Below are 25,992 nucleotides of genomic sequence, written 5' to 3'. Positions count from 1 at the left end.
TAATAAAGTAATACAATTAATTTCAACAAATATATCCTGTGCACAAAAATGAAAACAATGTATTATTATTGTTTATGCTAAGAGCAAACTACAACAATTGAATGGCAAATCCAAGGCCAGACACCTGTTCCGTCAAACACAGCGCAACAGAATTTTAAAATATGTTCACTTCATTCAATCTGTTTACATAAGCAAAGAAAAATATATTGTGGTAAAGGAAGAAAATAGCAAAAGATCAACACCAATATATTACTTCACTCTCAATGAACAGAAAGTGTCCTATGTTATTTACATAACAGTTAAATATCACACTAAACAAACATTTTCAAAATCCACAATAGTTTACTCTCAAAATTGAAGTCGTCTTCTATGATGTCCCTTAATGAAGGACTTCCTGATGCAGACCCCCCCGTTAAGCCTAAAAATACAATGGAAAAACACAACTCTGCCAAAATCTTTTTCCTTCGCACCTACAACGAAGAAAATGAATGATTCTCCTGCATTTGAAGAGGCCTGCCAAAATCATAATCTGGATGTATACCTCAAGGCAGCCATATTGCATAAAAATGGAGGAAGGCTACAGTGGTACCCAGAGAAAGTTGCAATTGCCCAACAACAAAAGCATGGAAAAATCTTCTAACAGAAAACGAAGACTCCCTTCTCTGATGACACCATCCGTTTTGCAGGAGTAGTCCCAACAATTCTCTCCAGCTAAATTGAGATGAGATTTTGTTAGCATTCCCACAAAACTAGCACACAAATTTCTATAAGAGAAATAAAAGAGACAAATCTTGACGACGACGTATATGGAAAAGAAAATATATATATATATATATTTTTAAATATTGCCTTCTTGATTAGAAAATTGAGGAACATGGACAAAAAAATAAAAAAAAAAATCAATAAACTACTGAAGTTTTTGAAAAGTGGCTTCACTCAAACCTAACAATACAACTATCATTCCACTGCCATCAGCATTAATATCCACAGGCTGTCATTATCACCTCCGCATCACCAAAGCAGGAAAACCACTTCCAACATATCAATCACACCATCACACTTAACTAAGCACAATCGCTAGTCACTCCACAAACACTTCCATTCTAAAAGCAACATGGTTACAGCCACCACCAAAGTGCACCCACCACCACCCCCCCCCCCCCCCCCCCGCCCCCCCAAAAGAAAAGAAAAATCTACAAAAATAAATGAATAAATGAGTAAATCAATAACTAAAAGCCAAGAAGAAGAGGCCCCAATAAACAAAAAATCACAGCCTATTTCGCCTCCATTATTGAGCCATTCACAAGCATTGTAAATCATCTCATATGTACAACAACGAGAAGTGCAGAATTACCCGGAACTGATCAAAGCGAGAAAAAAGCGCAGTGCAAGTCATGCTGTGTGACCCTTCAAGCATATTGACAATCTGGAAAAGAAAAAAATGGAGACAGTTCTTAATGCCTATCAAAGATGGGGTTTGTGATTACTAAGAGCAGTAACAAACTGCGCAGCTGGCTAAGAAATCTCACCTCAGGGTAAAATTCTTTTCTTTCAGGGAGAGAATATATGATTAAATTCTGAATCCCACGGATCTACGAACAAACAAAATTAATGACAAAGTCGCATTAAAAAACTATAGAAGCGCTTTACCACGAGTATCAAAGGAACTTTTCCAAGATTATCAATATCAGTTAATATACACAAACTTTCTAGGGCATCAAAATCTTAAATGAGCCATCTAACACCCAATAACATCTACATTAGAGCCAGCTTCAAGTTACCACTGAGAATCAATAATTATAACTAGTCAAAGAACATAAAATATTTCTAACAATGCTAGCTAATATAGAAGAGACAGATTATGGAGTACAAATTGTTGCTGAAAAATAAATCCTAGCATTTTCTAAAAAGTGTACCTCAAATGAGACACCGCAAATTCAGCAAAGCAGATGCATGGAATACAAAGAGAAAGCATCAACTACAAAGCAGATGCATGTAATGGGTGCTAGGGGTATTCTTGTAATCTCATAAATTTAGAATTCATTTTGGTCAAATTAGCTTTGTTATTTTCCCCCTGTAACATTCAGGGTGTAATTTTGTGATTGTAGTTATTTTTAGACAGGGCTTATGTGCAAAATAGGAGCTGGGTTCTGTTGGAAGCTTCAGGCCTTGTATAAATAAGTTATCTTCACCCACTTTTCCAGGAGGTTTTTGGCATTTTATCTTTGAGAAGATTTTTCTCTACAGCTCACCTCTAGACCATCTGGGGTTAATATTGGGAGGCTAGGGTTTTGAGGATTCAACCCTGCGGTGCCTACAAATCCCCTATCACAGCTAAAGGTGCGAGAGGATAATACGTACTAGTTTAGGGATTAAGTTGCTGTTGTGACAAGAAATTGTCTTATTTGCTGAACTGAAACTCACAGCAGTCATCTCTTTATTATTCTATTGATTTAGTAGTTATTTGAATCAAGAAAAGGGTGCTAAAAAAATCACCATCCTGAAATCTCAATCTTCATTTATGAAATTTTCTTATACCCCTACAACTATTTGCATCAAACATGCAACCAAAAAATGGAAGTAACTGAGATAAGCTGTAATGTGTTTCTACACTTTAAACATTGGTAAATCAGCACAGGCCTCAGGACTTTATGCAAGCAGCGCCCTTCCAGTTTTTGCGTCACTTTCTCTTATTATTTCAGGCATGCTGATGTTTGGATGATGTCAACAGGGAAAGCCCTCAAATCTGTAAGATTTGTCAACCAAATAATACAGCTCTTAATTTTTTTCCGTTTGGAAGTTTCAAGGGGCGTTCCCTGCCTGCACCACTTCCCTAACCTATTTACGCAACCTTTTTACTTGTGATGAGTTGAGGAAACCTGATCAATGAAATGCTAGCCCATACAAAACTAAGAACTGATAGCAGCCCTCTCCCCCCCCCCACCCCCCACCCACCCCCATATTAATAATTTATTGTTAATTCCCACATAATAATATACAGACATAATAATTCCCATAAAATCATACATTTAGAAGCCCTACAATATACATGCATATCTAATATCTATAAAAATAACTAGAATATGAACAAGAAGGATGTGCATATCCAATTGAAAGAACCTTGTATCTGTGGTAGAAATGAGCCCTCTCTGTGTAAAGCATGATCTTCTGCCTGCCTTCAAAGAATGAAACCCGCGCACGAGAAATATCACTCTGTTCCGTGTAACTGATCATGTATAAAATGGGAAGTCAATAATCACATAAACTTATACCAGCAGCCAAAGTCAAATAAAATCTCAATAAAAAATGCGTAATGCTTGCAAAGAAAATAATTAATATAAACTATAGGTTAAAAAAAGAAAACACAGTAGCTTACTCCCCAAGCAGACAGAAAGAAGCATTCTGTGACTTCAAGAAATTTCGAAGGCGAACGTACTCAAAGTAAGAACTGATAAATAACATAATCCCACCCTGCAGAAAAAGTTTCAGGAAAAGATCAACAATTTAAAACATTTTGTTCAAAACCTTGAGTATGTGTGAACTTAGCTCATGTCCCAAGTACCAAGAATAAAATAAATACCTCGATAGAATCTTTAATCTTGGGGAACACCTGCATCAAGAAAATATTATCATATCTTCAAATCAAACTAAAACAGGAAAAAGCAAAGTAAATATTTGCATTCTAACAATTATTACTAAAACCCAAAACGCCCTCTCTGCATGTAAAATCAAACATCAAATGCATTAAAGAATTCTGCTTTCAGGCCCCAAATAGGAAGCAAAAATAATTTAAGATACAAGCGTGAAATTAAATATAAGTGTTAGATCATCACTTTACCCAAACAGTGCCAAAATAGGGAGCATAAATACCACATAGTAAACACAGGCGATGAGATTAGAACCCAGGACCTCCTGGTGATCAACTCTAATACCATGTTAGGCTACCACTTTACCTAAAAGCTTAAGCTATTAGGTTATGGGCCAGCAATGTATATCATGCTTTAACAGAAAGAATTAGTAAGGAGGAATCCACTGTCTCAGAAGTAGTCTTGCATCAACACCCAGACCCAGTATATAATATTGTAAATGTTGCATCAGGACAGTAAGATAGGCATGATAAAGAGAGGAAGACCAGATAAGCTTCATTCAAGACACTCTCATTACCCTCATCCTCCCCTCTCGCCCTAGGAAGAAGGAGCAGGGATTCAAATATTTTAATATGAAATAAAATATGGAAGGCCTCTTATCATCTTTTAAACCAATATCCTTCAATGCTGTACATCTAGTGAACCATTAACTGCAAAGTCCCAAATATGTAATTGCAAGATTATGGTTCAACACATTACATGGATAATAAGAGTAAAGGTACTTTCTAACCCTGTCTCATACAGGTTGAAATACACACATACATTGATGCAAATCACTTGTGATAGTAGGGTGAACAAAGATCAAAAGGAGAAAAAATAGAGGTTGACCACCCATGTCCTAATCCCTGAGGAAAAAGGAGACGAAAAAGCTGTAAAATAACAGTAATCCATCGAAATACAGCTGAATAGAACTTGGAACAAACTGAATCTGTATTTGAGAACATAAGGCACAAAAGATAAACAACTCAAACCAATCTTCCATTAAATACAACCAAGTCATCCTAGAGTAGTCATTGACAATTGCAAGAAAATATCAGAACCCCAACCTTGACGTGACATGACTAGGACTTCAGACATTGGAATGGAATGATATGAAAAGGCTGACCGCCTGTTTATTGACTCAGGAAGCAAAGGAAACACAATGACAATCAACTTTATATTATGGAATATGGTAGTATTTAAGGCATTCAGGAAGAAATCAGAGAAAAAACAGCACTCAAAAATCACTCACATGCCGGCACGTGAGATTGGAGCTGATTTTTGGGCACGTGAGATTGGAGCTGATTTTTTGGTTGGCGCGCCGGGGGGGGGGGGGGGGTGGTGTGTGGGTGCTCCTCTGGTGACGAAATTTCACAGCCTTAAAGATTGTAGGTTTTGTGGCTGTACATGGGGTTGGTTTTCAAAATCCGAAGGGGTTCTAGGGATTCTAAAAGGGCAGTGACATCCAGAAATTTTTTCAGTAGTCTCTGGTGGTGTGGATGATCCTCCTATAGTGGCAGGTTTGCATAGGATTATGAGGTTTAGGATTTGGTTTGACAGTAGCTGTGCATTTAGGGTTTGGGTCTGATCTTGCTTTGATCCCATGTTGAAATATTGGGTAAATTGGAAGACCTCATCACATAGATAGGTCTCTCCCACCATTTGTAATATATGCAAGTACACATCAATGACCATATTACCCCTAGTAACTCATGCTTACTAACACAGATACAACACACAGAAGTAATACTACATAACTACAGTAATTAGAACCACAAAATATTCTGACTACTCTGTAGCTTTTTAAGAGTGTGTTGTCTTAGAATTAATCTGGATTCAGGGGAAGAGTGGCATTCGCCCAACTAGTGTTACCACTAAGAGGTTTTCGTAGCTGACTTTCCCTTGCCCGGTATGGGACTTTAGAGTGGCCTTTAGCCTATTTAGGAGTTCTTTTGGGTGGCAAGCCTCGTTCGTTAGACATTTTCGATTTAGTGGTGTCTAAGATAGAGAAGTGGGTGGATGGGTGGAAAGGAACTCTTGCGTTGATGGAGAATCATAACCATCATCCTCCAGCATCACCTCCTTTGCCTTTACTTTCATAACACCCCCTTTTTTCTCAAAATCTGTCAACTGGATTTATATCAATCTTGCTATTGCAAGCAGCAGTTCCCCACCATTTTACAAACCTATGCCTACAGCAACCCCTAGACACTTATGCACTAGAGACAATAATCACCACATCCCCATCCCCATCCCCCTTACCCAGATCATTTTTCAAATATAGTCTATATCCTCCTTGTTCCTGCTTGCATCCTTCTCCGTGGGCTTCTTCATCAGCTGTTCCTTGTAGCATCCTATCTTCTAGTAAGTCCTCATATTAATAATAAAAAAAAACACTGGAGCGATAAACACCCCCATACACAACCTAATTACTAAAAATAATCTATTTCCTTTCTAACAAAGCACAATCGGATAGGTACAGGTTCAACTTGGACACCAAACATACAAACTCATTGTACCTTATGCAGAACTGAACTGGCCATGGGCATATACCGCCAAGGGGCAAGCCAATGAGTTGAAGGATCATGCTTTACGGTTTGTCATGTTTTAGGTGCTCATTTGTCTACTTGAACAACTGAATTATGAGCTGCAAGCAAGGATTCGACCAAAATACAATTAAACAAGCATATACCCAATTCCACCACAAGAAAGCACGAAATAACTCTTCCTTAAGAGCAGGCCTGAACCTGGGCCAAGGTTTTCTTCAAATCTATTCAAGAAATTTGTAATCTCCATACCTCATAGAACCACACAGATATAAAAGGGATCACTAAAGTGAAGAAATCAGAGATGGAGTCAGATTAAAGCTCCAAAACCCAGTCAGCACTTAAAGATGACGAGTAAACCTAGACAGAGTTACGGGGCTATGTGCACTCATGCACAAACAAGCACATAGCTGGGCTGTTATATCTAGGGCTCCCGAGTCTGCCTCCAACATTAAATTCTGAAATGGAAGCAAATTGGTGCATGCAAACAGTATTCAGCTGATTTCCCTAACCAAAATCTAGGTAACAGAGACTTTATGAAATATTATAGCCTGCTGACAACAAATGATAATCAGCATCATTAGAAATTCCTATTCGTCCATCTAGATTCATCTGAACTGTTTAATTTAACCAAAACTCAATGCTCAAAACAATACAAGTCAACAATAGTAACTGGATCCTTACAGTTTTCAACTTGCGTGACTTTGGAAACAAATCACACTACCAAATTAAACAAAACTTTCACACCCAGTGTCCAATTTCAAAATGATGACTGCATATTTACTACTTTATTGTCATTTTTTCTCAAGTATTTTTCTCATGATTTTTGACACCTTAGCATCTCTTCCTTGAATCACTTCAAACAGGAGAAGGAAATGTATGAAAATATTTTTGGTGCCATAGAATTCCTCTATTTGAAGTGCTAGCATCTAGTGTGATTGAATTAAGGGTGCCCAAAAAAAAACACCAGTAAAAGTCACTTCTCTTTTCAAGGCATGCATTTTCACAATAGACACCATAGGAAAAGAATTTACCTTCTTGGAAAAATATTTGAGACGAGCATCATCAGAATTTTCAATTGAATCCACATCAAAACGCTCATAGATCTGAAATTTTAAAAAGTAAAGAAGGTAAATTAGCATAAGAGATTAAGAATAGTACTAATAGTCAACCATCACAAAGAGGCAACAATATTATAATGGCAACCAATGAGGCCTCAAATCTTAAAGTGAGAAAACAATATATAATTAGCTTACTGCAAAAACAAATAAAATATAAAAAATAAAAAAAACAGGAATGTAAATCTTGTAATTTTGGAGAAGTCGTAAATTGGCACAGAAAAGAATTTGATCAGATATTCAATGCAAATGTGAAATTCCATGACAAGGCAACCATCACAAAGAGGCAACAATATTATAATGATACTCAATAAAGCCTCAAATCTAAAATGGAAAAGCAATACATCAGTATCTGACGGCAACGAAATGACAGGAATGTAGATCCTATTACGTGGAAAAAATTGCAACTTGGCACAGAAAAGAATATGATAAGATGTTCAATGCAATTGCGAAATTCCATGACAAGCTGGCACCTTGCCTTGGCTTCATCCTGGGTTTGAGCCTCCCCCACAAAACCAAAACAAAAAAAGGTGAAATTCCTTGAGTGGGTCATGATCTACCTTCACTTGTGCAGAGTAGAACAAAAGAAGAAAAGGTGGACAACCGCTCCCACTCGGGTAATTCAACAAGGGGAAATAACTGCCACTCAAACTAGCAACAAGCGAGGAAGGTTGAGATCTTGGAAGATCAAAGATGCTCCTGAATCATCAGATTGATAAGAGCCCCTTTTGGCCCAATGTCGTATTCCTCACTACTTTTTCAGCCCAGCCCACTGAGACTCAAATTCAAAATCCTACAAGCTTTCTGGAAGGTTGAGATCTTGCAAGATCAAATGTACCTTTTGTCTGTTTAATTGTGCTCCCTCTGCCATTCCTAAAGCCCATTTCCCTTGCATATGCCCTCCCCTTATTCTAGAGTCACATACCTCTGATCAGAAACAAAACTCATTATCGAATTTCTTCTCAGTAGGAGATAGTGCACTGCCAACTCAAAAGTTAGACAGGAATCACATAGTTCCAAACACTCCAATTAACCATCACCTCTGCTAGGATTGAGTTCACCACTGGTTCTCCTGTCCACCTCTATGAATCCTCAACAGAGCTGTCAACATCTTTCAAAAGCCTACAGATCCTAACTGATAAAATATCAAACCCAAGGAAACAAATCTACACTTCTCTAGGACTAATAACTGTTCTCTATGACACTGCTGCCTGGTGCCAACAATTAAGAACAAATTCCAGCCCTTCAATTCACCTCATCCAGCTTAGAACAGTCATCAGCACCTCCCTTGTCTGAAAGAAAAAACAGGGCACATTGCAGGACTGCAGGGAGAGAAGAAAAGAGAAAAAAAAAGGCAGAAAATAATGGAGAGAAGAACTAGGGAAGATAGGAGGGTAAAAATAAGATGAAGAAGAATAAGAAAAGAGCAGATATGAGGGGAGATAGAGATCCCGATGCAGAGAGGAGAGAGAAAGGATAAAATAATAAAAAATTACAAAATAAGCAAACTAAAAAGAGATTGAAATAAATCCAAAATAACACTAAATTAATGTAAAGCATCCAAAGTACATCAAGCATGCTGTTTGACAAGGTTAAAATAGCAATATAGATTTATACGGTGCAAAAATATCTTCAGTAGTTTGGGCTACTATTTCCTTGCAAAACAAATATGCTTTCGTATTTGTACATCATATCTTGAAGATGCTTCTTTCAGCATTCTCTTTTTAATGACATTTTACTCTTTCATGAACCAAAAAGGGGAAAAAAATCATATGATGTTCAAAAGGAGAGTCCTAGTCTCAAAAACAATGTAACACAATTATATCTGAAACAATCAAGAATAGAGCATACTAAGGTGGACACACCTGCCGTACTTGAAGTAGTACTTTTGGGAGAACACCTTTATATTCACAAATCAACTTCACCTGCAATGGCAATAGATAAAATAAGTATACACAGTTCTAAAAAAATAAAATGTAATTTCTCAGGGGTCAAATCGCCCTCCTATTATATTAATTATTAAAACATGAGGCATCTAATCAGTAGTTGTTCATGCTTCCCAAACCCTTATAAATGCTACCCTCCCTCATTGGGTAATTGTTGGCTCTCCTTAAACCCTGGACCGCAATTGTTTTACATACATGGCCTGACCCAAGCATTGGAGAAGTCCCTCAAAGACCAAAGTTGGCCGAAGGGGTGAGGGTTGGGGCAAGTGGTTCCTCCCAAGCTTCTTTTTTTTCTTGTTGTAGGTGATCACATGTGAATTGGTAAAGTTTGTTTTTGCATCAGCAGTAATTTTAAAAAAAAAAAAAGAAGTCACATTCATCTTCCATTAATAAACTTATGCACTAAGTAAAGGTCATTAAATAAATTGAGACAAAAGAAAGCAAAAGCATAGTTTTGACATTGAAGGACCATAGTTGGGCAGATAAAATGACAAGGTTTTATAAGTACCATCGAATACTATCAAAAGAAAACTACCAAGGCCAGACTTGCTTCAAGAAAAGTCATCAAGCAATCAAAGAAAGGTCCAATGAGGATGATGAGGTATCCTCCACTAAAGAAAGAGAGGAAGAAGAAAATAAAAACAAGAAAAAACAAATGACTAATTCGATTCTATTATCCCCCAATTCTTTTATAAAATTCTCCTCCTCCCACTCACCACTTGATGAAAAAATCTCGTATTATAGTCTCCCTCCTTAACACGATTTGATCTACACTTCTGCTGCCAATTAACCTCTTCCCTCAAAAGAACTTGCTCAAATTCATTAGACAGCTGATTTCTAGCCACTAAATGCTTTGAGAGAGCCCCCCCAGCTAACTCTGTAAAATCTCCTCTCTCAAAATACACAGCTAAATGCCTCCGCATGCCAAGTTCTAAGTCTGTCTTTCAAAAACTTCAGCTTCTCATAAAACGGGGAACCTTCCCATCCATCCAATTACACTCACAAGAACTCCCTAGCCAGCCTCTAAAAGTTGTGGTATGTCAACCATATATTTCCAAAAGTATACCAAGTTGGACGCCACTTCATATTGTTGGATTCAAGCAGTAGGGACAGTGATCATAAATAACTCTAGGAAGCACTTTTTGAGTGAGGTTAGGAAATGTGTCCTCCCAAACTGTAGAGAAAATATTGAAAACAAAAAAAGGAAGAATCTGTGAATCATAGCAGCTACAAAACCAATTACTAACTGTAAACAAGGTGAACTGAGCATTAGCAAAAGGAATATCCCTTAGAGTTAAGACACAATCCCGAATAGAAGAATCAAACCTTCATACAAGGAGTGATCCTAGGGCCTCTCAGTTTTCGTTAGTACATCTAATAACATTTAAGTCACCCCCAACCAAGACATCAGTTAGGAGAACACAAACCCTAGACTGCAGCAAGCTCATCCCAAAAGATACCACTCGAACCAATGACAATTGGGGCCATAAACCAAAATAGGCCACCAATGCCCCGTACCATTAATGTCGAAAAGAACAAACACAGGAAAGGAACCAAACAAAACATCTAGCTTGCAAGAAAACCTAGTGTCACAAATAATCAAAATACCTCCCATGGAAACAAAAGCAGTTACATAAAAACCTATCCTTGAATCTAGAGTCCCAAAGACTACTAACAAGAAGCCCATACACTCGCTCCATACTATCAGGGGAGACTTCACCAATAATTTCCTTTACCTTGCAATATTTCCTCAAGCTCCCCAAACCCTTAACTTTCCAACTTAGCATCCTCACCTTGATAGCCCCACTATCTTACCTTTCTTGCCTCCATAATTGACAGAGGAGGCCAATTTTGCAATTGCTTCTCCACTTCTTTTTTCTAGGGCACATAACCACCTTCAAAGCTTGACCTAGAGTGTTTACTAATTTGCACCCCATTTTATCCAACACTACTTGTCTGTCCCACTTGTCCCTCCGAACCCTAAATGGATCTAAGGTCACAACCTTCAAAACCTATCTCTTTTTGGCATAATGAGTAATCTTTTTCAAATGAAATGTCAACAGGAGTAGGCAAAATACCTTTATCAAGGTTTTTGAATACCAAGGTATTCATACCCAAAGATAGGCCCAAAGGAACTACTTAGTGGAAGAGTAGAAACACATCAACTAGAACATTCTAGAAAAATACTAAAAGCCAAGTATCTCTAATAGAAGGCCCTCTATCGACGACATCCTACCATGTTGCTCAAGAATTGAAGAGGTATCAAGAGTCCCATTTCCTTGATGTACAATCTTTTTCTCAGAGTTCCCATCTCCATATACAAATTGATAGGTTGCTTGTTCATCGAAATTGTTTTATCGGCCAACCCTAACAGGAGGTGTGCACAAATACACATCCTCATGTTCACAAATCTCTTCCAACAGCAAGTCGTTCTCTTCCTCATAAATCTTGTCTAGAATCTAATCAAGTTTGGAAAGGTCATCCTCCCAATGAGGATTAGCCACACTCACATTGACGCTGAAAGAGCCAATAGCAAACTCCGCATCCTTAGTCCTCCACTTAAGGTCAAACCTCATTCTAACTTTGAAAGGCCTTCAAATCCATAAATGCATTATATTCTTTACCGCTGAAATGTCGATTAGTCCTACCTCTCACTTCTAGAACTCCTTTGGGCTTTTTAGCCTCTTCAACATCATTTGCAAACCCTTTCGTCATCTTCAAATTGGAAGTGTCTTCAACTCTACATCCTTCTTCCCCTAATTCCCCTCCTCCTATAATTTTCTAGTGAAGGAAAAGTTATGATTCAAGACAAACTCTCTAGACCCAATGTGGGAGCAAAGCCCTCTTGCTCTATAATGTAATTGCAAGACCGCTTCTCCTTCTTCAAGTCAAGGCCAATTAGAGTTGTCTTTTTATGACCCACTTGCAAAGTTAAAAGATTTTTACGCCCAATAGGTTTCACTCTATTACTGGCCAAATGCTAGTTTTAAACCTTCCTTGTGTCATAGCAATTTGCAATTAGAGTCTAATTGTTTCTCATACATCACGAGATGACTCATGAATGGGTAGAACTGAATGTGATGTTCCATAAAACAAAACACATACCTATCTATGCCTTTTCACACACAGCCAGTCCCAAGTCCAAGTAAAGGAGGAGGGTTGCGTTAGGTAGTTGACAACCAGCGTAAAATTTGGTAGATCATTATGATTAAAATTTGGGTAGATATGGATAGTATTAGACAAGGCATACCAGGGACTGAAAAAATGTTTATAGGAGGAGATCTGAATGGACACGTTGGAAGGGATAATAAAAATTATGAGAGGATACATAGAGGATACGGATATGGAGACAAAAATGAGCCTGGGGAGATGATCTTAGACTTCACTATGTCATATGATTTTAGTATAATTAATACTTGCTTTAAGAAGAGAGAAAAACACTTAACAACCTTTAAAAGTGGACAAAATAGAAGCCAAATAGATTTTTTTTTTTTTTAGCTAGGAGAGTAGATCGTTTATCATGCAAGGATTGTAAAGTTATTCCAGGTGAAAGTCTAACCACACAATATAGAGTCTTAGTGTTAGATATATGTATTAAAAAATGGAAGAAAAAAGATAAAATAAACCAGTGTAAGAGAACTAGATGATGGAACCTAAAAGGAGAAAATAAAATAAAATTTAACGATAAAATGATCAAAGATGGGGATGGGAAAATAGAGGATGGGATAGATACAAATACTCTTTGGAGTAGATTAGCTAGCTCTACTAAAAAGATAGCAAAAGAGATTTTAGGTGAATCAAGGGAAAGATTCTCGAATAGGAAAGAAAGTTGGTGGTGGGATAAATATGTACAAAAAGCCGCAAAGACAAAAAGAATTTGGTATAAAACGTAGCAAAAATGCAGAAATAGGAATAACTTTGGAAAGTATAAGGAGGTGAGAAAAGATGCAAAAAAGGTTGTTAGTGAAGCTAAATACAGATCATTTAATAATTTGTATGATACATTAGATACAAAAGAAGGGGGAAAAGATATACTTAAACTTGCTAAAACTTGCTAGAGCTAGAGAAACGAAGAGTAAGAACTTAGAAAATGTAAAATGTATAAAAAGTGAGGATGATATTGTCTTGGTTAGGACGAAGACATTAAAGAAAGATGGCGAAATTACTTTAGTAAGTTGTTCAAAGAAAACCAGATAGAAGGTTTAAACTTAGAATTGTCAAATGAGGAAAAGACTAAAAATATGAGATTTATTCGCAAAACTAGAGTTAATGAAGTAAAGTATGCACTAAAAAAGATGAAAAATGGGAAAGCTATGGGACCATATAACATCCCTATTGAAGTTTGGAAATGCTTAGGTGATAATAGATTTATATGGTTAACTAATTTATTTAATACAATTATAAAAACTAAGAAAATATCAAATGAATGGAGGAAAAGCACTTTAATACCTATATACAAAAATAAAGGAGATATTCAAAATCGTAATAACTATCATGGAATTAAACTTATGAGTCATACAATGAAACTATGGGAAAAGGTAGTTGAACAAAGATTAAGGTTAGAAACGAAGGTCTCAGAAAATCAATTTGGTTTTATGCCTGAGAGATCTACCATAGAAGCTATATATCTTTTAAGAAGAATAATGGAAAAGTTTAGGGAAAAGAAGAGGGACTTGCATATGATATTTATTGACCTTGAGAAAGCATATGATAGGATACGTAGAAAGTTCTATAGTGGGTTTTAGGAAAAAAGAAAAATGGTGTATGTGTATACTGATGTCATTAAGGATATGTACGATGGATTAATGACTAGTGTAAGGACTATAGATGGAGAAACTAGAGAATTTCCAATCACCATTGATGTACATCAAGGATCTACTTTTAAGTCCTTATCTTTTTGCTTTAGTGATTGACCAACTGACTAAAAGCATTCAAAAGGAGGTTCCATGGTGTATGTTGTTTGCTGATGAAGTTGTATAAATTGATGAAACTAGGGACGAAGTAGAGGCTAAGTTAGAATTATGGAGAGAAGCTTTGGAATCTAGAGACTTTAGGATCAGTAGAAATAAGACAAAATATATGAAATGTAATTTTAGTAATGATAGGAGGAATATTGGAGACAAAATTAAACTTGATGATGAAGTAATAAATAGCACTTGTAGATTTCGATACCTTAGATCTATTATACAAGCCGAAAGAGAAATTGAAGATGATGTAATGCACAGAGTTAAAGCAGGTTGGGTAAAATGGAGAAATACTTCAAGTGTGCTCTGTGATCATAGAATCCCCTTAAAATTAAAAGGGAAATTTTATAGGACAGCTTTAAGACCAGCTATGCTATATGGATCAGAATGTTGGGCAAAGAAGAAACATAATATCCAAGAAGTAAAAGTTACCGAGATGAGAATGCTTAGATGGATTAGTGGTATAACATTGAAAGATAAATTAAGGAATGAACATATTCGCGGTAAGTTAGGTGTAGCACCTATAGAAGATAAGATAAGAGAGGGACAACTCAGATGGTATGGACACTTGCAACATAGGTCACATAGTGCACCAATGAGGAAGAGTGAGTTAGTTACTGTGGGGGGCAGTAGAAGGGGTAGGGTAGACCTAAAATAACTTAGGAGGAGATAGTGAGTAAGGATTTAATGTCCCTGAATCTGTCAAAAGAAATGGTCCATGATAGCATAAATTGGCGGAAAAGGATTCATATAACCAACCTCACCTAGTGGGTTGTTGTTGTTGTTGTATTATGATATTGGGTTGACCAAACATGAAGCAAAACTCTTTTCCCATCAATGTGCATAATCTTTGAAATTTGAATAGAAGAGGTGTTGCTAAATTTTTCCAAAGACAAATTGATTCATATGTAACTTTATATTTGGAATTTGTATCCTTGTAGTTTCCTAAATCAAAGAGAACACAATCTCACCTTTTTATTGTATGTTGCACATTCTAAGAAAGTTGAATTTTTTAAACAAGGGCAGATAAATGTCCTACTACTGGTAACAATAAGTCCTCGCTTCCTTTCTCTATTTTACCCTATTTTGTCCTACATCGAAGTAAGTGTATCATGCTCAAGAAAAGGTTCACTCCTAAATTCAAAAAAGAAATATAAATATGGTACCAACAATGCAAGATCATGCGCTTTGAGTGTGAAAGAGAAGGATTCATGTCCATCGTTTTGAGAAATCTCGGATTTTCAATCCTATGCAAACGTGAGCTTCATTGAAGATTCAAAGTTGCTTAATGTGTCAAGTTCACTGCATAAGCCACCTCATAAGTCAACTCGATGCAGCTTACCAAACCCATAAGTTGATGCATGTCAAACCTCATGAACACAAAGCCAAGTTCTGATGTGCTAATGATCCGCGTAATTAAGGCTCTCATCTCACATCTCCAATGTACTACAAGTATCTTATTGCGAAATTTTTTGTATTCTTATTTGTGTTATTAGATCTTGCATTTGTTTGATCTAGTACTCGAGGACTAGTTGTCCGTTGGGTTGTATAACCATGTGTTGTATTTGATCAAGGATGCATGTTCTAGTTGCTTAAAGATACAACCATGATAAATTTGTGTCTTGCTTGCATTTTCTTGTGTGTTTGATTTCTTCATTATTTAAATAAATATTAGAATGTTTAATCACACCCAATTCACCGCCCATTCATCCCCCTTTGGTGTCTGGTTATGAAAGCAGATGCTTTGTGCTATCTTTCTATCACCAAGAGCAAATCTAAATGGCATCCATGCTAAGTACCACATTTCTAAGAGACAATCAAAATTAAAAATTCATGTACAATCTATAATTACAAAATCAAGAAAATAATCACTAACAGACAATACGGACCTAGTAAATTTGTAAATAGTGAGAAAATGCCCAAACAAGAAGATGAATGGAATGCAAATGATGGTCAAAAGATTGAATTGAGTCATTTGGCCAAAGAATTTTGAGAAAAACTAGAAGTAACACATGAAGCAACCAATAATATGAAGAAATCTAGAATCAACTTGCTCATCCAAGATTAGGAGATGTTTATTATGAAAGATATTGAAAGTACATATCTAGACATATTCTAGGAGTAGGGATATCAAAAACCTAATTGAAGCATTGGATAAGTGCTATACTGATGGTGATCATGTGAAAAAGATTATAAAGTCATTACCACCCAAAAGACAACTCTAATCGAGGCCAACAATCATAATAAGTTGGAGTTTGATGAATTAATTGGGTCACTTGTTACCAATGTTTTAAAAGGCCAAGGCGTAAGGCAAGGCATTTTACCCTCCGCGAGGCGAGGCGTAAGCATTTTGGGACTGCATTTTTTTAAATAATTAACAACTAAAACCAATTTATATATAGTAAAAAAATAAGAAAAATTTTAGAATAATGTAGAAAAAAAATTAAAACATAATTTTTAAATATCATATAGGCCAATTTTAGCTAACAAACACAAACAAAACAAGTTAAAAAATAAGCATGAGCCATAACATTACAAAAAGAAGAGAAAAGACCTCAGACTGAGAAGTGAGAAGAAATCTCGAAGGAGAGAGGTTGTAAGGGATCGCAGAGAGAGATGAGAGGCTGTAGAGGGTCGCTCCAGAGAGACGAGAGGTTCGAATGGGTCGTCGGAGAGATATGAGCTGTCCAAAGGGTTGTCGGACGCAAATCAGAGGTTGGAAGGGATCATTGACTCGTCAGAGAGAGACAAGAAACTGGAGGAGTCTTTGAAGCCAAACGCAAGCTTCGAAAGGAGTCATCAAAGAGAGATGATACGTCGGACGAGTTGACAGAGGCAGATCTAAGGTTGGAAGGGATCATCGACTCATCGGAGAGAGCCGAGAAGCTTGGAGGAATCTTCGAAAGCAATCGTCGAGTCTAGTAAATGTGGCAAGCCACTCAAAGAAAAAGTTTCGTGAAGAAGAGTTGGAGAAAGTATGGAAAGAAGCGTACTGCTATGAATGCAAAAAAGTTGGGGCACTACATGTATAATTGTCCCCTTTAGAGAAAGAAGAAACCTAGAAGAAAAATGATGTGTGCGCTAGCAAAATGGAGAAATAGTGACCACACCAACTTCAAGAGTAAATTTGAGAAAGAGGAGACCAACATATGCCTTATGGCTAAGAAGATACTGAACCAAATGATGAAACAACTTGTCCATTCTTATACAAATTCATACATATATTTTCTTTTTTATATTCCAAAAACAAAAAGGATAAACAAAAAAATAGTCTTCAAAAAATCGTACCATGATTTCAAAAATAAAATTGAATTTTTAAAAAATGACAAACAAATTGGTTTTGAAAATGATAAGGAAACCTTTGACGTGAGATCAATACCTTGAAAGATGAAATTGAAAAATGTGAAAATAAAATTCAGGATTAGAAAATAAAAAATGAGAACTTTATAGATGAAAATGAGCTTTTGAAAAATGAAAATGAAACATTGAAATTGAAAATAAAAGCATATCATCAAAATTTGGAAACTCAAATTCAAATGATCTCAAAAATGAGAATAAGATCTTAAGAAATAAATTTTTGGATTTAGATCGAAGTCTTTGGTAGTACCCAAACGGGAAAAAATAATTTTCATGCTCTTCTTGAAAAAACAAAGATGTTTTTTATAAGAGTAGCCTAGGATTTGAACATTTTTAGAAACAACTGAAGCAATGTTCACACCTATTTACAATAAGCAAAGAACGGACTACCTTACACCACTAATGTGGCCTTGAACCATGAGTTGGGCTCACAATTTACAACAGAAAACAAAAGAATCACTATGCTTCCACTACCAAAGGTAGCCCTTCCCATCATCCAATAAAAGCTTCCACAAAACTAAATCATAGGCTTTCTCAAAATCTAACTCAATCATGAAGCGACCCCGAATTTCATGATAACCCACAACATGAAAGGCCATGACAGCACACTCGATTTCACCCCACCAACCCCAACTCCTTTCAGTGCTTATCCAGTTAAATCAATTTCCAATTAAAAAATAACATATTAGGACTTTTTGCCATTCACATCAACAATGCTCAATGATCCTTGAACAGATCTCCATCATCATCCAGCAATCATCTCAACTTCACCCTTAATTGAAATTCCCTCCTGTAGGATTTTATAATGCCAGGCCCTTAGACTAGGAAAACAATCAAAGCATTGTAGTCAGTCCAGTCAAATCCATGACTTTCAATCCTAGGTTGAAAGTCCAGAAATAGCTGCTCTCCTCAAGGCAGAGACAATGCAAGGAGCAAAAACAAACAAAAAATAAATAAAAGAGCAGGGGCATGCTGAAACCAGGTGTGACACCTGGGAGAACTACAGACCAGCAACAGCCATCTGGCAGCATTGCAAACCAGCAGCAGACACCTAGCATACAGGTGGCAAGACTACAGGACCCCTGTTGCCACCAGCTGCTGCTCTCCTGCCATGTGTCCAGCCTAGAAGCAGACACTTGGCAAGCAGCTGGGCAGCAAGTAGGTGCTGTCTTGACCCATTCCTGCCTTCTAGAGCAGCAAAAAAAAAAAAAAAGCACATAAATTCCTTCTGTAAACCCTAGTTCTAGAGAGCAGGGTGAGGGAGAGAAAACTCTGCAGAAAAGGAAATTTAGTGAAAACCAGGAGAAATTTGGAGAAGCTGAAATCAAGGTAGCTATTCTTAATTTTCATTTATTCATCTCAGGATTTTGGATATTCAAAAATTTGCACGGAATTAAATCCTAATAAGTAAGATTTAAGCTTGTTATTCTAATTGCTTGATATGGCTGCATATATGTTCCCTTTGGATATCATGCTTATCATAGCTGCATACTTTGCTTATGTGGTACACATTCATCTCACAAGAATGAGGGTTTTACTCTATGGCGTAGCTTGTGCATGCATATATTGAATTGTTATTATGTGAAATAACTCACACCATGTTGTTTGTGGCTGTGACGAAATTTCAGCAAGTAGGGATTGCTCCCACGGGAGAAAGGCCCTAAATCTCAAGAGGGTGCTCCCACATTAAGAGGTGATTGGCCAAGCTGGAAATTGGCACTTGTTTGAGATAAAGATTGCACTTGTTTGGGACAGCACTGCTATGTGGAAAAAAAAAAAATTTGTTGAAATGCATGCTATTTGAACATTTTGTCATAGTAACTAGACGAAGAGATTGATCGGAATGAAGAATATGTTCATTCATATTACTTGGAATAGTGTGTTCCTGCACCATATGATCATGTATGCATGTATGAAATCATATCTTAAAGTATTGAAATCCTTATTTTAATTTTTTTTGGGGGGAGGGGGGGATTAAGATGCCTTCTGAGCTCATGCTTGCTCGCCCTGCTCAACAATTTCAGGTTTGAATTGAAGGAGAGACCCACTTATTAAGTTTTCCAAGGGACAACCACTTTGAAATGTACTACAAGTTGGCAGGAAGATACTACAGACACTAAGCATGTATTTTGTTGGTGGATATGTATTCAGCTTAGGAAGTATGAAAAAATATTGTATGTAAAGTACAGTCCAATGTAAAGAGCTTGTCAATGAAAGTAAAAAAAAAAAAATTTCAGTTGCTTCATGAAATATACAGACGTATCTTGCGTTTCAACAAATATTCCTTAGTTGGCTTCAAACTTGCTTTCAAATGATGGTTTTGCAAAACAATTTTTTGCCTAGGCCTGCTGCTTCCATAAGATGCTAGATGAAGTCACAGCCAATCACATGCCAAAAAACAGAGACGTGACATAGAGTATACAAAATGATATGAAAACTATTAACAAACCTTTCCATGGAAGTTAAGGCAATGGCGATTGAAAAAGGAATTTATATCTAAGACAAATGAAATGAAGAAATAGATTAGCTTTCATTTATTAAGAGATTAGCATAAAATGCTTATGACACCATGTCTTTTATCATAAACCTAACTGCAGGAAAAAGATCGGATATCCACTTACCTGGGTTCAAATAAAAGCCTAAAATTATTGATTGCCGATAAAATTGAGCTTGATCATCTAGATACCTAAACATGAAAGGCGCATGAAAAATAGTTAATATGAAAATGAATAAAAAAAAAGGATTTTCAACAGAGATTTCTAAACCACAAATCAGCATTGTCACTCAAAATAAAAGTTCAAATTTTAGATTATTGAAAATTATGATCGTGCTGTAACAAATAACAGATCATGAATCATAAGAAGACATCAATACTGCATAGCATTAATTCCACAGCCCACAATTCGGAATTCATGACTGGCTGGTTGTTGGTTCTGCTCATGATAATTATCTTTTCAAAAGATACCCCTTTCACAGAAAACATGGCAAAAAAAGGGAGTACAAAAAAAAGGCATTATATTGACAGTACAAATTGATAGCAATATAGCAAATATCTCTACACACTAGAAAATAACATATATTTTCACATAAATGTAGCTTAAACTAGAGAGAGACAATGATCTGTGTCATAAACTCAAAAAAAGCGGCCACATCGGAAAGTAGGCATAGTTGGCCATTGTATTTAGATTATAACTGCCACAGGGAAAAAAAAAAAATTCTCCCTCAACCATATAACAAGTATTAATTAAATTTATTTTAATTAGATTAAAAACCCCAGACATTTCCTCCCAAACCATTTTCTTTTTTCTCCTTTTGAGTTTCCTTTACCTCCATTTACTTTTTGGACTTGAAATCCTCCCAAATTAAATAGAATTTAAAACCTGCACAAGTGCCTCCTTTCTCATAAAAGAGGAGATTACAGACACACAAGCCAATTGTAGTGGTTCAGGTTTATCAGTTGAGGGTAGATTTGATCTTCAACAGAAAGGAAGTCCCAATTACAGCTGCTGGTTTATCCAAAACTTCAAGGGCATGTTTTCTCTAGTTATTATTCTGGTTCAACCATCTAATGTTTTACTGAAGAGAAGACTATAAGTTAAATCTGCACAGATGGCACTAAGATTGAAGGTTTATCAGGTCAAGCAGATATTATGTTCATGGTGGCTCAGATATAGAAAATCTCAATGATTTCAGCTGGTTAGATAAAGCTTCAAAGAGCTCCAGTGATGGGGAATCTATTCATAACTATGGCTCAGAAACAACATGACCAATGATCAATGAGTAAGAGTTGTCTCTAATTTAAAATCGTTTCTAATGGCTGCTGCATGATAATGGAGTCTAGGTTGAAGTTGTGCTTGTGGCACTGTGCTCCCAGGGATTGGGAAGCGCAATTTGCATGTACCAATAGATAATGAAGAGGCCATCCATGATGCTCAACACTTTCCACCAACAGGGTTTCTCAGCTAATGACACAAGTGTAACAATAGTCCAAAGGGTAGAAATTTGCACAATGTGCTGCAGAATAGCTGCCAAATAGTAATTGTTGTGGCTCCGATGGGAAAACATTTTGAGTATCCACCTTTATCGGGCCCCAGGTTAGCTCGTGGACCGACTAATGCATCAGCAGCCAAACCATCTCTTGAAATGGTGATGCAGCTGGCATGAGAAGATTTTAAACTTAATGTTCAATTATTCTTTATTGATGGTATTTCTGTTAGGTTCGTATCTTCAAGAGTCTAGGGTATTATTATTTAAGAAACTGGCATTTTAGCTTATTTTGGTTTCTAACTATTTTCCTCGTAGTCCAAGCATTGTAGTCCTATAAAAAGGCACCTACATATTAGTTTGATTCAGAATAGAATTGAGAACTTAAGTTGTTGGATGTTAGTCCTGCAGCTAGTGGTATAAGACCTCACTTTTTAAAAGATTCACCAGAGCTCTTTTGTTGCTACCACATTACCACTGCAGACAAAACTTTATAACTAGCCACCAATTGTCAAACATGGTGCTGTCCTTGGTACAAAGAAGACTCGTAGAGGAATCTCTTTCTCATTGGATTTGAACTCCTGCAGAAGCCAAAACAACCTTTGCTGTAGGCTCAAAAACCCTCCCCCTTTGTATAGGTTATAAGACGTTCTTTTGTTGGCTCGTCTTTATCTGCAATCAATGCCATCACCATTATTCAGATTGTTGCCATCAACATGAAGTTAATTATCATCAAAGTTTTGACAACCCTTAACTGATATGTGCAGAAGCTCCAATTAACCTCATCCACACCATCATCGTCACAAACCCATTTAGCCGCAACCAACTGTACAGGAGCAAACCCTAGCTGCAGCTTTGTCCAGTTTAATGAAGGCAACTGAACCGCATCACCTTAATATCTTCGACAGACAAGGGAGATGATTTTAAAAGCTCACACCAAGTGGGTCTGCTTCAACTAAACTGAACCAATTCAGTCAATTATAACAGAACCAAACAGGTTCTGGCAAACAAGACTAAATCAAACCAGCCAAAAACACCAAAAGAAATGGAAAAGAAATCATTTGATTCTGTGGCACACAAAAAATAGCTCAATTGTACGAGTGGAAAGAATGAGGTGAAAAAAATATCCATGAATAGCTTCTCTCATTTCTAAAGTTCACAGTTGTCTCTAAATTTGATCAAAACTTTGATCCTCTCGAGTTTACTGTTTTTACACTAGCCCATTATTACCCAGATTGAAAAACAAAAAAAAAAAAAGCAAAAGGTGGGAAAAAGGGGGGGGGGGGGGAGTTGCTGACCCTCATCACTTGTGAAGGTTCGCCAACCATCGCCCTTTGCGCCACCAGGAATGAACACTATAAATCTCTTATCTTTCCACCCCAACCCTAACTCCAAGAACTTCCAACCTTCGTCCACAGGATCAACAGCCAGTATAGCGTGATATCCTTATGAAAACTCCAAGAACACCTTTTCATCTGATTGAAAACCAACAACCCATCATCAAACCATGATGCAACCTCTTTCAAAAACCCAACCCACCTGTTACGGACAACATTGTTTTCAACCACGAGCAAAGAGGAGATCCTCCTGGCTTCATTTCGCGAGATGGAAATGAGAGAGAGAGAGAGAGACAGAGAGAGTCTCAAGGAAGCAGTTCTCTGAAATTTTTAAAAATGGTAGATTTATTTTTCGAATCAAAATCTTACTTTTGTGTATTGAGAATTGACAATTGAATCAATTATTGGATTTAAGTCAAAAAAGACACAAGAAGTAGAAACATTTGTTTATTTTGATTCTAAAAGCCCTTGGAAAAGGTTTTAAGGTGTTTGGTACTAAAAAAAGTATTTAATTCTTGGATTTCTAAATAGTTGGGTTTGATCCAACCAACTGGATCTGCTAGATTAGGGTCAGACGTGAATACTTGCTAAATCTCGAATAGTAAGATTTGAATCATGAATCATAAGATCCAAGGTCAATTTTTCTTATTTCAATTTATTAACTAGATTCAGATCAATAAGTTAGTGAAGTGAATCAACTCTTACAATTAAAAAATAGAGAATTCTAAACAACTATGCCAAATATAAAGTCCCACGATTCCTTTTAAGCATCATCTTCGTTCAAAACTCCAGAGAAATCCTTTAATCCTAAAAAATCCTTCACATCTTAAATTCAGAGTGTACTGCCTTCATATGAGCAGCATCCTCTTAGATGAAGCATCTTGCAGGGGGGCGGGGGGAACCTTGAATTAACCAAACCCCTTCCTTTTGATATCACCAGGCCTATTTTGCAGAGCAAATCTTGCACTCTGCCCACTCTTTTGGAACTCAAGCCACCTGCATTAAATTGTTTGTCCTTGCAACCTTCCATCTTTTTTATGAAGAATCTTCCAAATCCAGCCTCAAGGAGGAAGCTTACTTCCAGGTGCATTTTCTGACTCTGATTTGTTCGATGATGGACCCCAACCAGCATGATCATTTTGCTCGGCAGCACTATTAGCAGAAGCATTCAGACAATTTTAGGCTGTAGTGAAATGTTCAGCATTTAAAGAATATACACCAACAACAGCTACAAATGAAGGGAAAATTACAAGCTTTATAAATCTTTTGGGCTATTTCCTCTGGCTGATCCTGTTATTTGACACCTGTGGGACAGTTACCATTGCTTAGGGGCCCAGACTACTAATTAACTGGCCATAAGTCCAGCAATATGTCAATTAAACCAGGCACAGTACATTAAATAGCTGCACCATAAAAAATGACACCACATGTATCATCCCCTGGCTTTATTTTAGTGCTACAACTGTACCAGACATCTACCACGCTGGAACAGCTATCGGTTGACCGTACCAGTGCAGCAACCTTCAATGATGTCAAAAACAATAGAAAATTCAAACCAAGGATTCCCTTTCACCACACCATTCCAATTCTTCAAAAAGAAAAACAAAGCCTACCAATTTTGTAATTACCACAAACAAATTAAAACATTCTGAAAAAAAAATTCCATTTATGCGCTTTCAAACCCATATATGAAAACTACAAAATCTTCCCGCTCAAACTTAACTTTATTTCCCCACTACTGTCGATGTATCCACCACACAATACCAAATCCTCCCAAACCTCATAGCCCAACAAAGGTCTGCAAGTTGAGCACTAAACAATCAAAGCAATCACAAATCCACCTCATTGCCCGCACAAAAACACTTACCAAGCAACTTCGCAGTGAATCTTCTCCCAGACACAGAGGAAAACCCTAATACCTATCTTCACCAGTCCGAGATAGAAAGTGTTTCCTTAATCTGAACTGTATTTCAGAGAGGAATCTTCGTCACTCTGATTGGCAGCCACACTCAAAGAGGGAAGAAGCTAAAACGGGCAGAGGGTAGATAGGATATAGGAACATCTTTCCCCACCCCCTCCACATTTTATCCACATACTTCTAAAAACAGATATAGAAAACATATTGTTGCCAAACAGCAAACTGATTGACAAGGCGTCAAGGATGCCATTTTTTTAAATCTAAAACAAGCAACAAAAAAAGTAATATACACCAAGTGACAAAACAATACATCTACAATAAACTTAATAGAAAACCAGTCACAAAATTATAATATCTTCAACACCCTAAGGGCTGTTTGGTGTCATTTCTACTTTTTTTTGCTTTTGTTACAGTATAGTGAAGAAATAGGTGGTAACAATAGATTTGTCTATGCTGCTGGTTTTTTTCAAATTTAAAACAAGCAACAAAAAGAGTAATATACACCAAGTGAAAAAACAATACATCTACAATAAACTTAAGAGAAAACCAGTCACGAAATTATAATATCTTCAACACCTTAAGGGCTGTGTGGTGTCATTTCTACTTTTTTCGCTTTTGTTACAGCATAGTGAAGAACTAGGTGGTAACAATAGATTTGTCTATTTTGCTGGTTTTCAATTTCTAATGTCGGTCTTCAGCTGTTGTGGTTGCCACAGTAATTTAATATCCAGAATTCCAGTTGTACATTAAATCTTTGAAACAATATCATCATGTGAATTTTAAAAAATTAAAATAAAAACTAATGAAAAGGGTTGCAATTTTCAGTTTCTATTTACAATTTCCATTTTCATAATAACTGACATGATACCAAACAGCTCCATAGAAAACAAATAAGGTTTTTTCAATTAAAGATAGAGTGTTGCTATGATAGATTTTAAAATTTCCACAAAATTGAGACACCATAGTGTAAATTAATAACTTCCACAACCAACTTCTCAATATTCCCATGTTGAAGGTCCCCCCCCCCCCCCTTTCTGCATCAAACAAAACAAATGCCACCGAGAAAAATAAGAAAAAAGAGTCAAAAAAGTTTAATTCGAACATACCATTTCCGAATGCGCATAACATTAGTCCCATGTTGCTTAGACGGTAAGCGGTTTAATTGTTCAACAGCTGTAATCACATGGGACCAATTC

General features: G+C 36.7%; 1 protein-coding gene across 1 annotated transcript in view; it reads right to left on the bottom strand.

Moving 5' to 3' along the window:
• Positions 1-225: 225 nt before the first annotated feature.
• LOC131164676 (protein NUCLEOLAR FACTOR 1) overlaps positions 226-25,992 on the bottom strand; it is a 60,531-nt gene continuing 34,764 nt past the window's right edge. Inside the window, exons 11-21 of the mRNA XM_058122053.1 lie at positions 25,903-25,991; positions 20,179-20,243; positions 20,007-20,053; positions 9,156-9,215; positions 7,207-7,278; positions 3,581-3,610; positions 3,377-3,471; positions 3,121-3,226; positions 1,530-1,592; positions 1,355-1,426; positions 226-711 (exon numbers count right to left, since the gene is read on the bottom strand). Coding sequence (XP_057978036.1) covers positions 637-711; positions 1,355-1,426; positions 1,530-1,592; positions 3,121-3,226; positions 3,377-3,471; positions 3,581-3,610; positions 7,207-7,278; positions 9,156-9,215; positions 20,007-20,053; positions 20,179-20,243; positions 25,903-25,991 — 774 coding nt within the window. The 3' untranslated portion in view covers positions 226-636. The remainder of the gene's footprint in view (positions 712-1,354; positions 1,427-1,529; positions 1,593-3,120; positions 3,227-3,376; positions 3,472-3,580; positions 3,611-7,206; positions 7,279-9,155; positions 9,216-20,006; positions 20,054-20,178; positions 20,244-25,902; position 25,992) is intronic.

This window comes from Malania oleifera, chromosome 9 (genome assembly GCF_029873635.1).
Source record: "Malania oleifera isolate guangnan ecotype guangnan chromosome 9, ASM2987363v1, whole genome shotgun sequence".
NCBI lineage: Eukaryota > Viridiplantae > Streptophyta > Magnoliopsida > Santalales > Ximeniaceae > Malania > Malania oleifera.
This window is presented reverse-complemented; position numbering and strand designations above follow the sequence as displayed.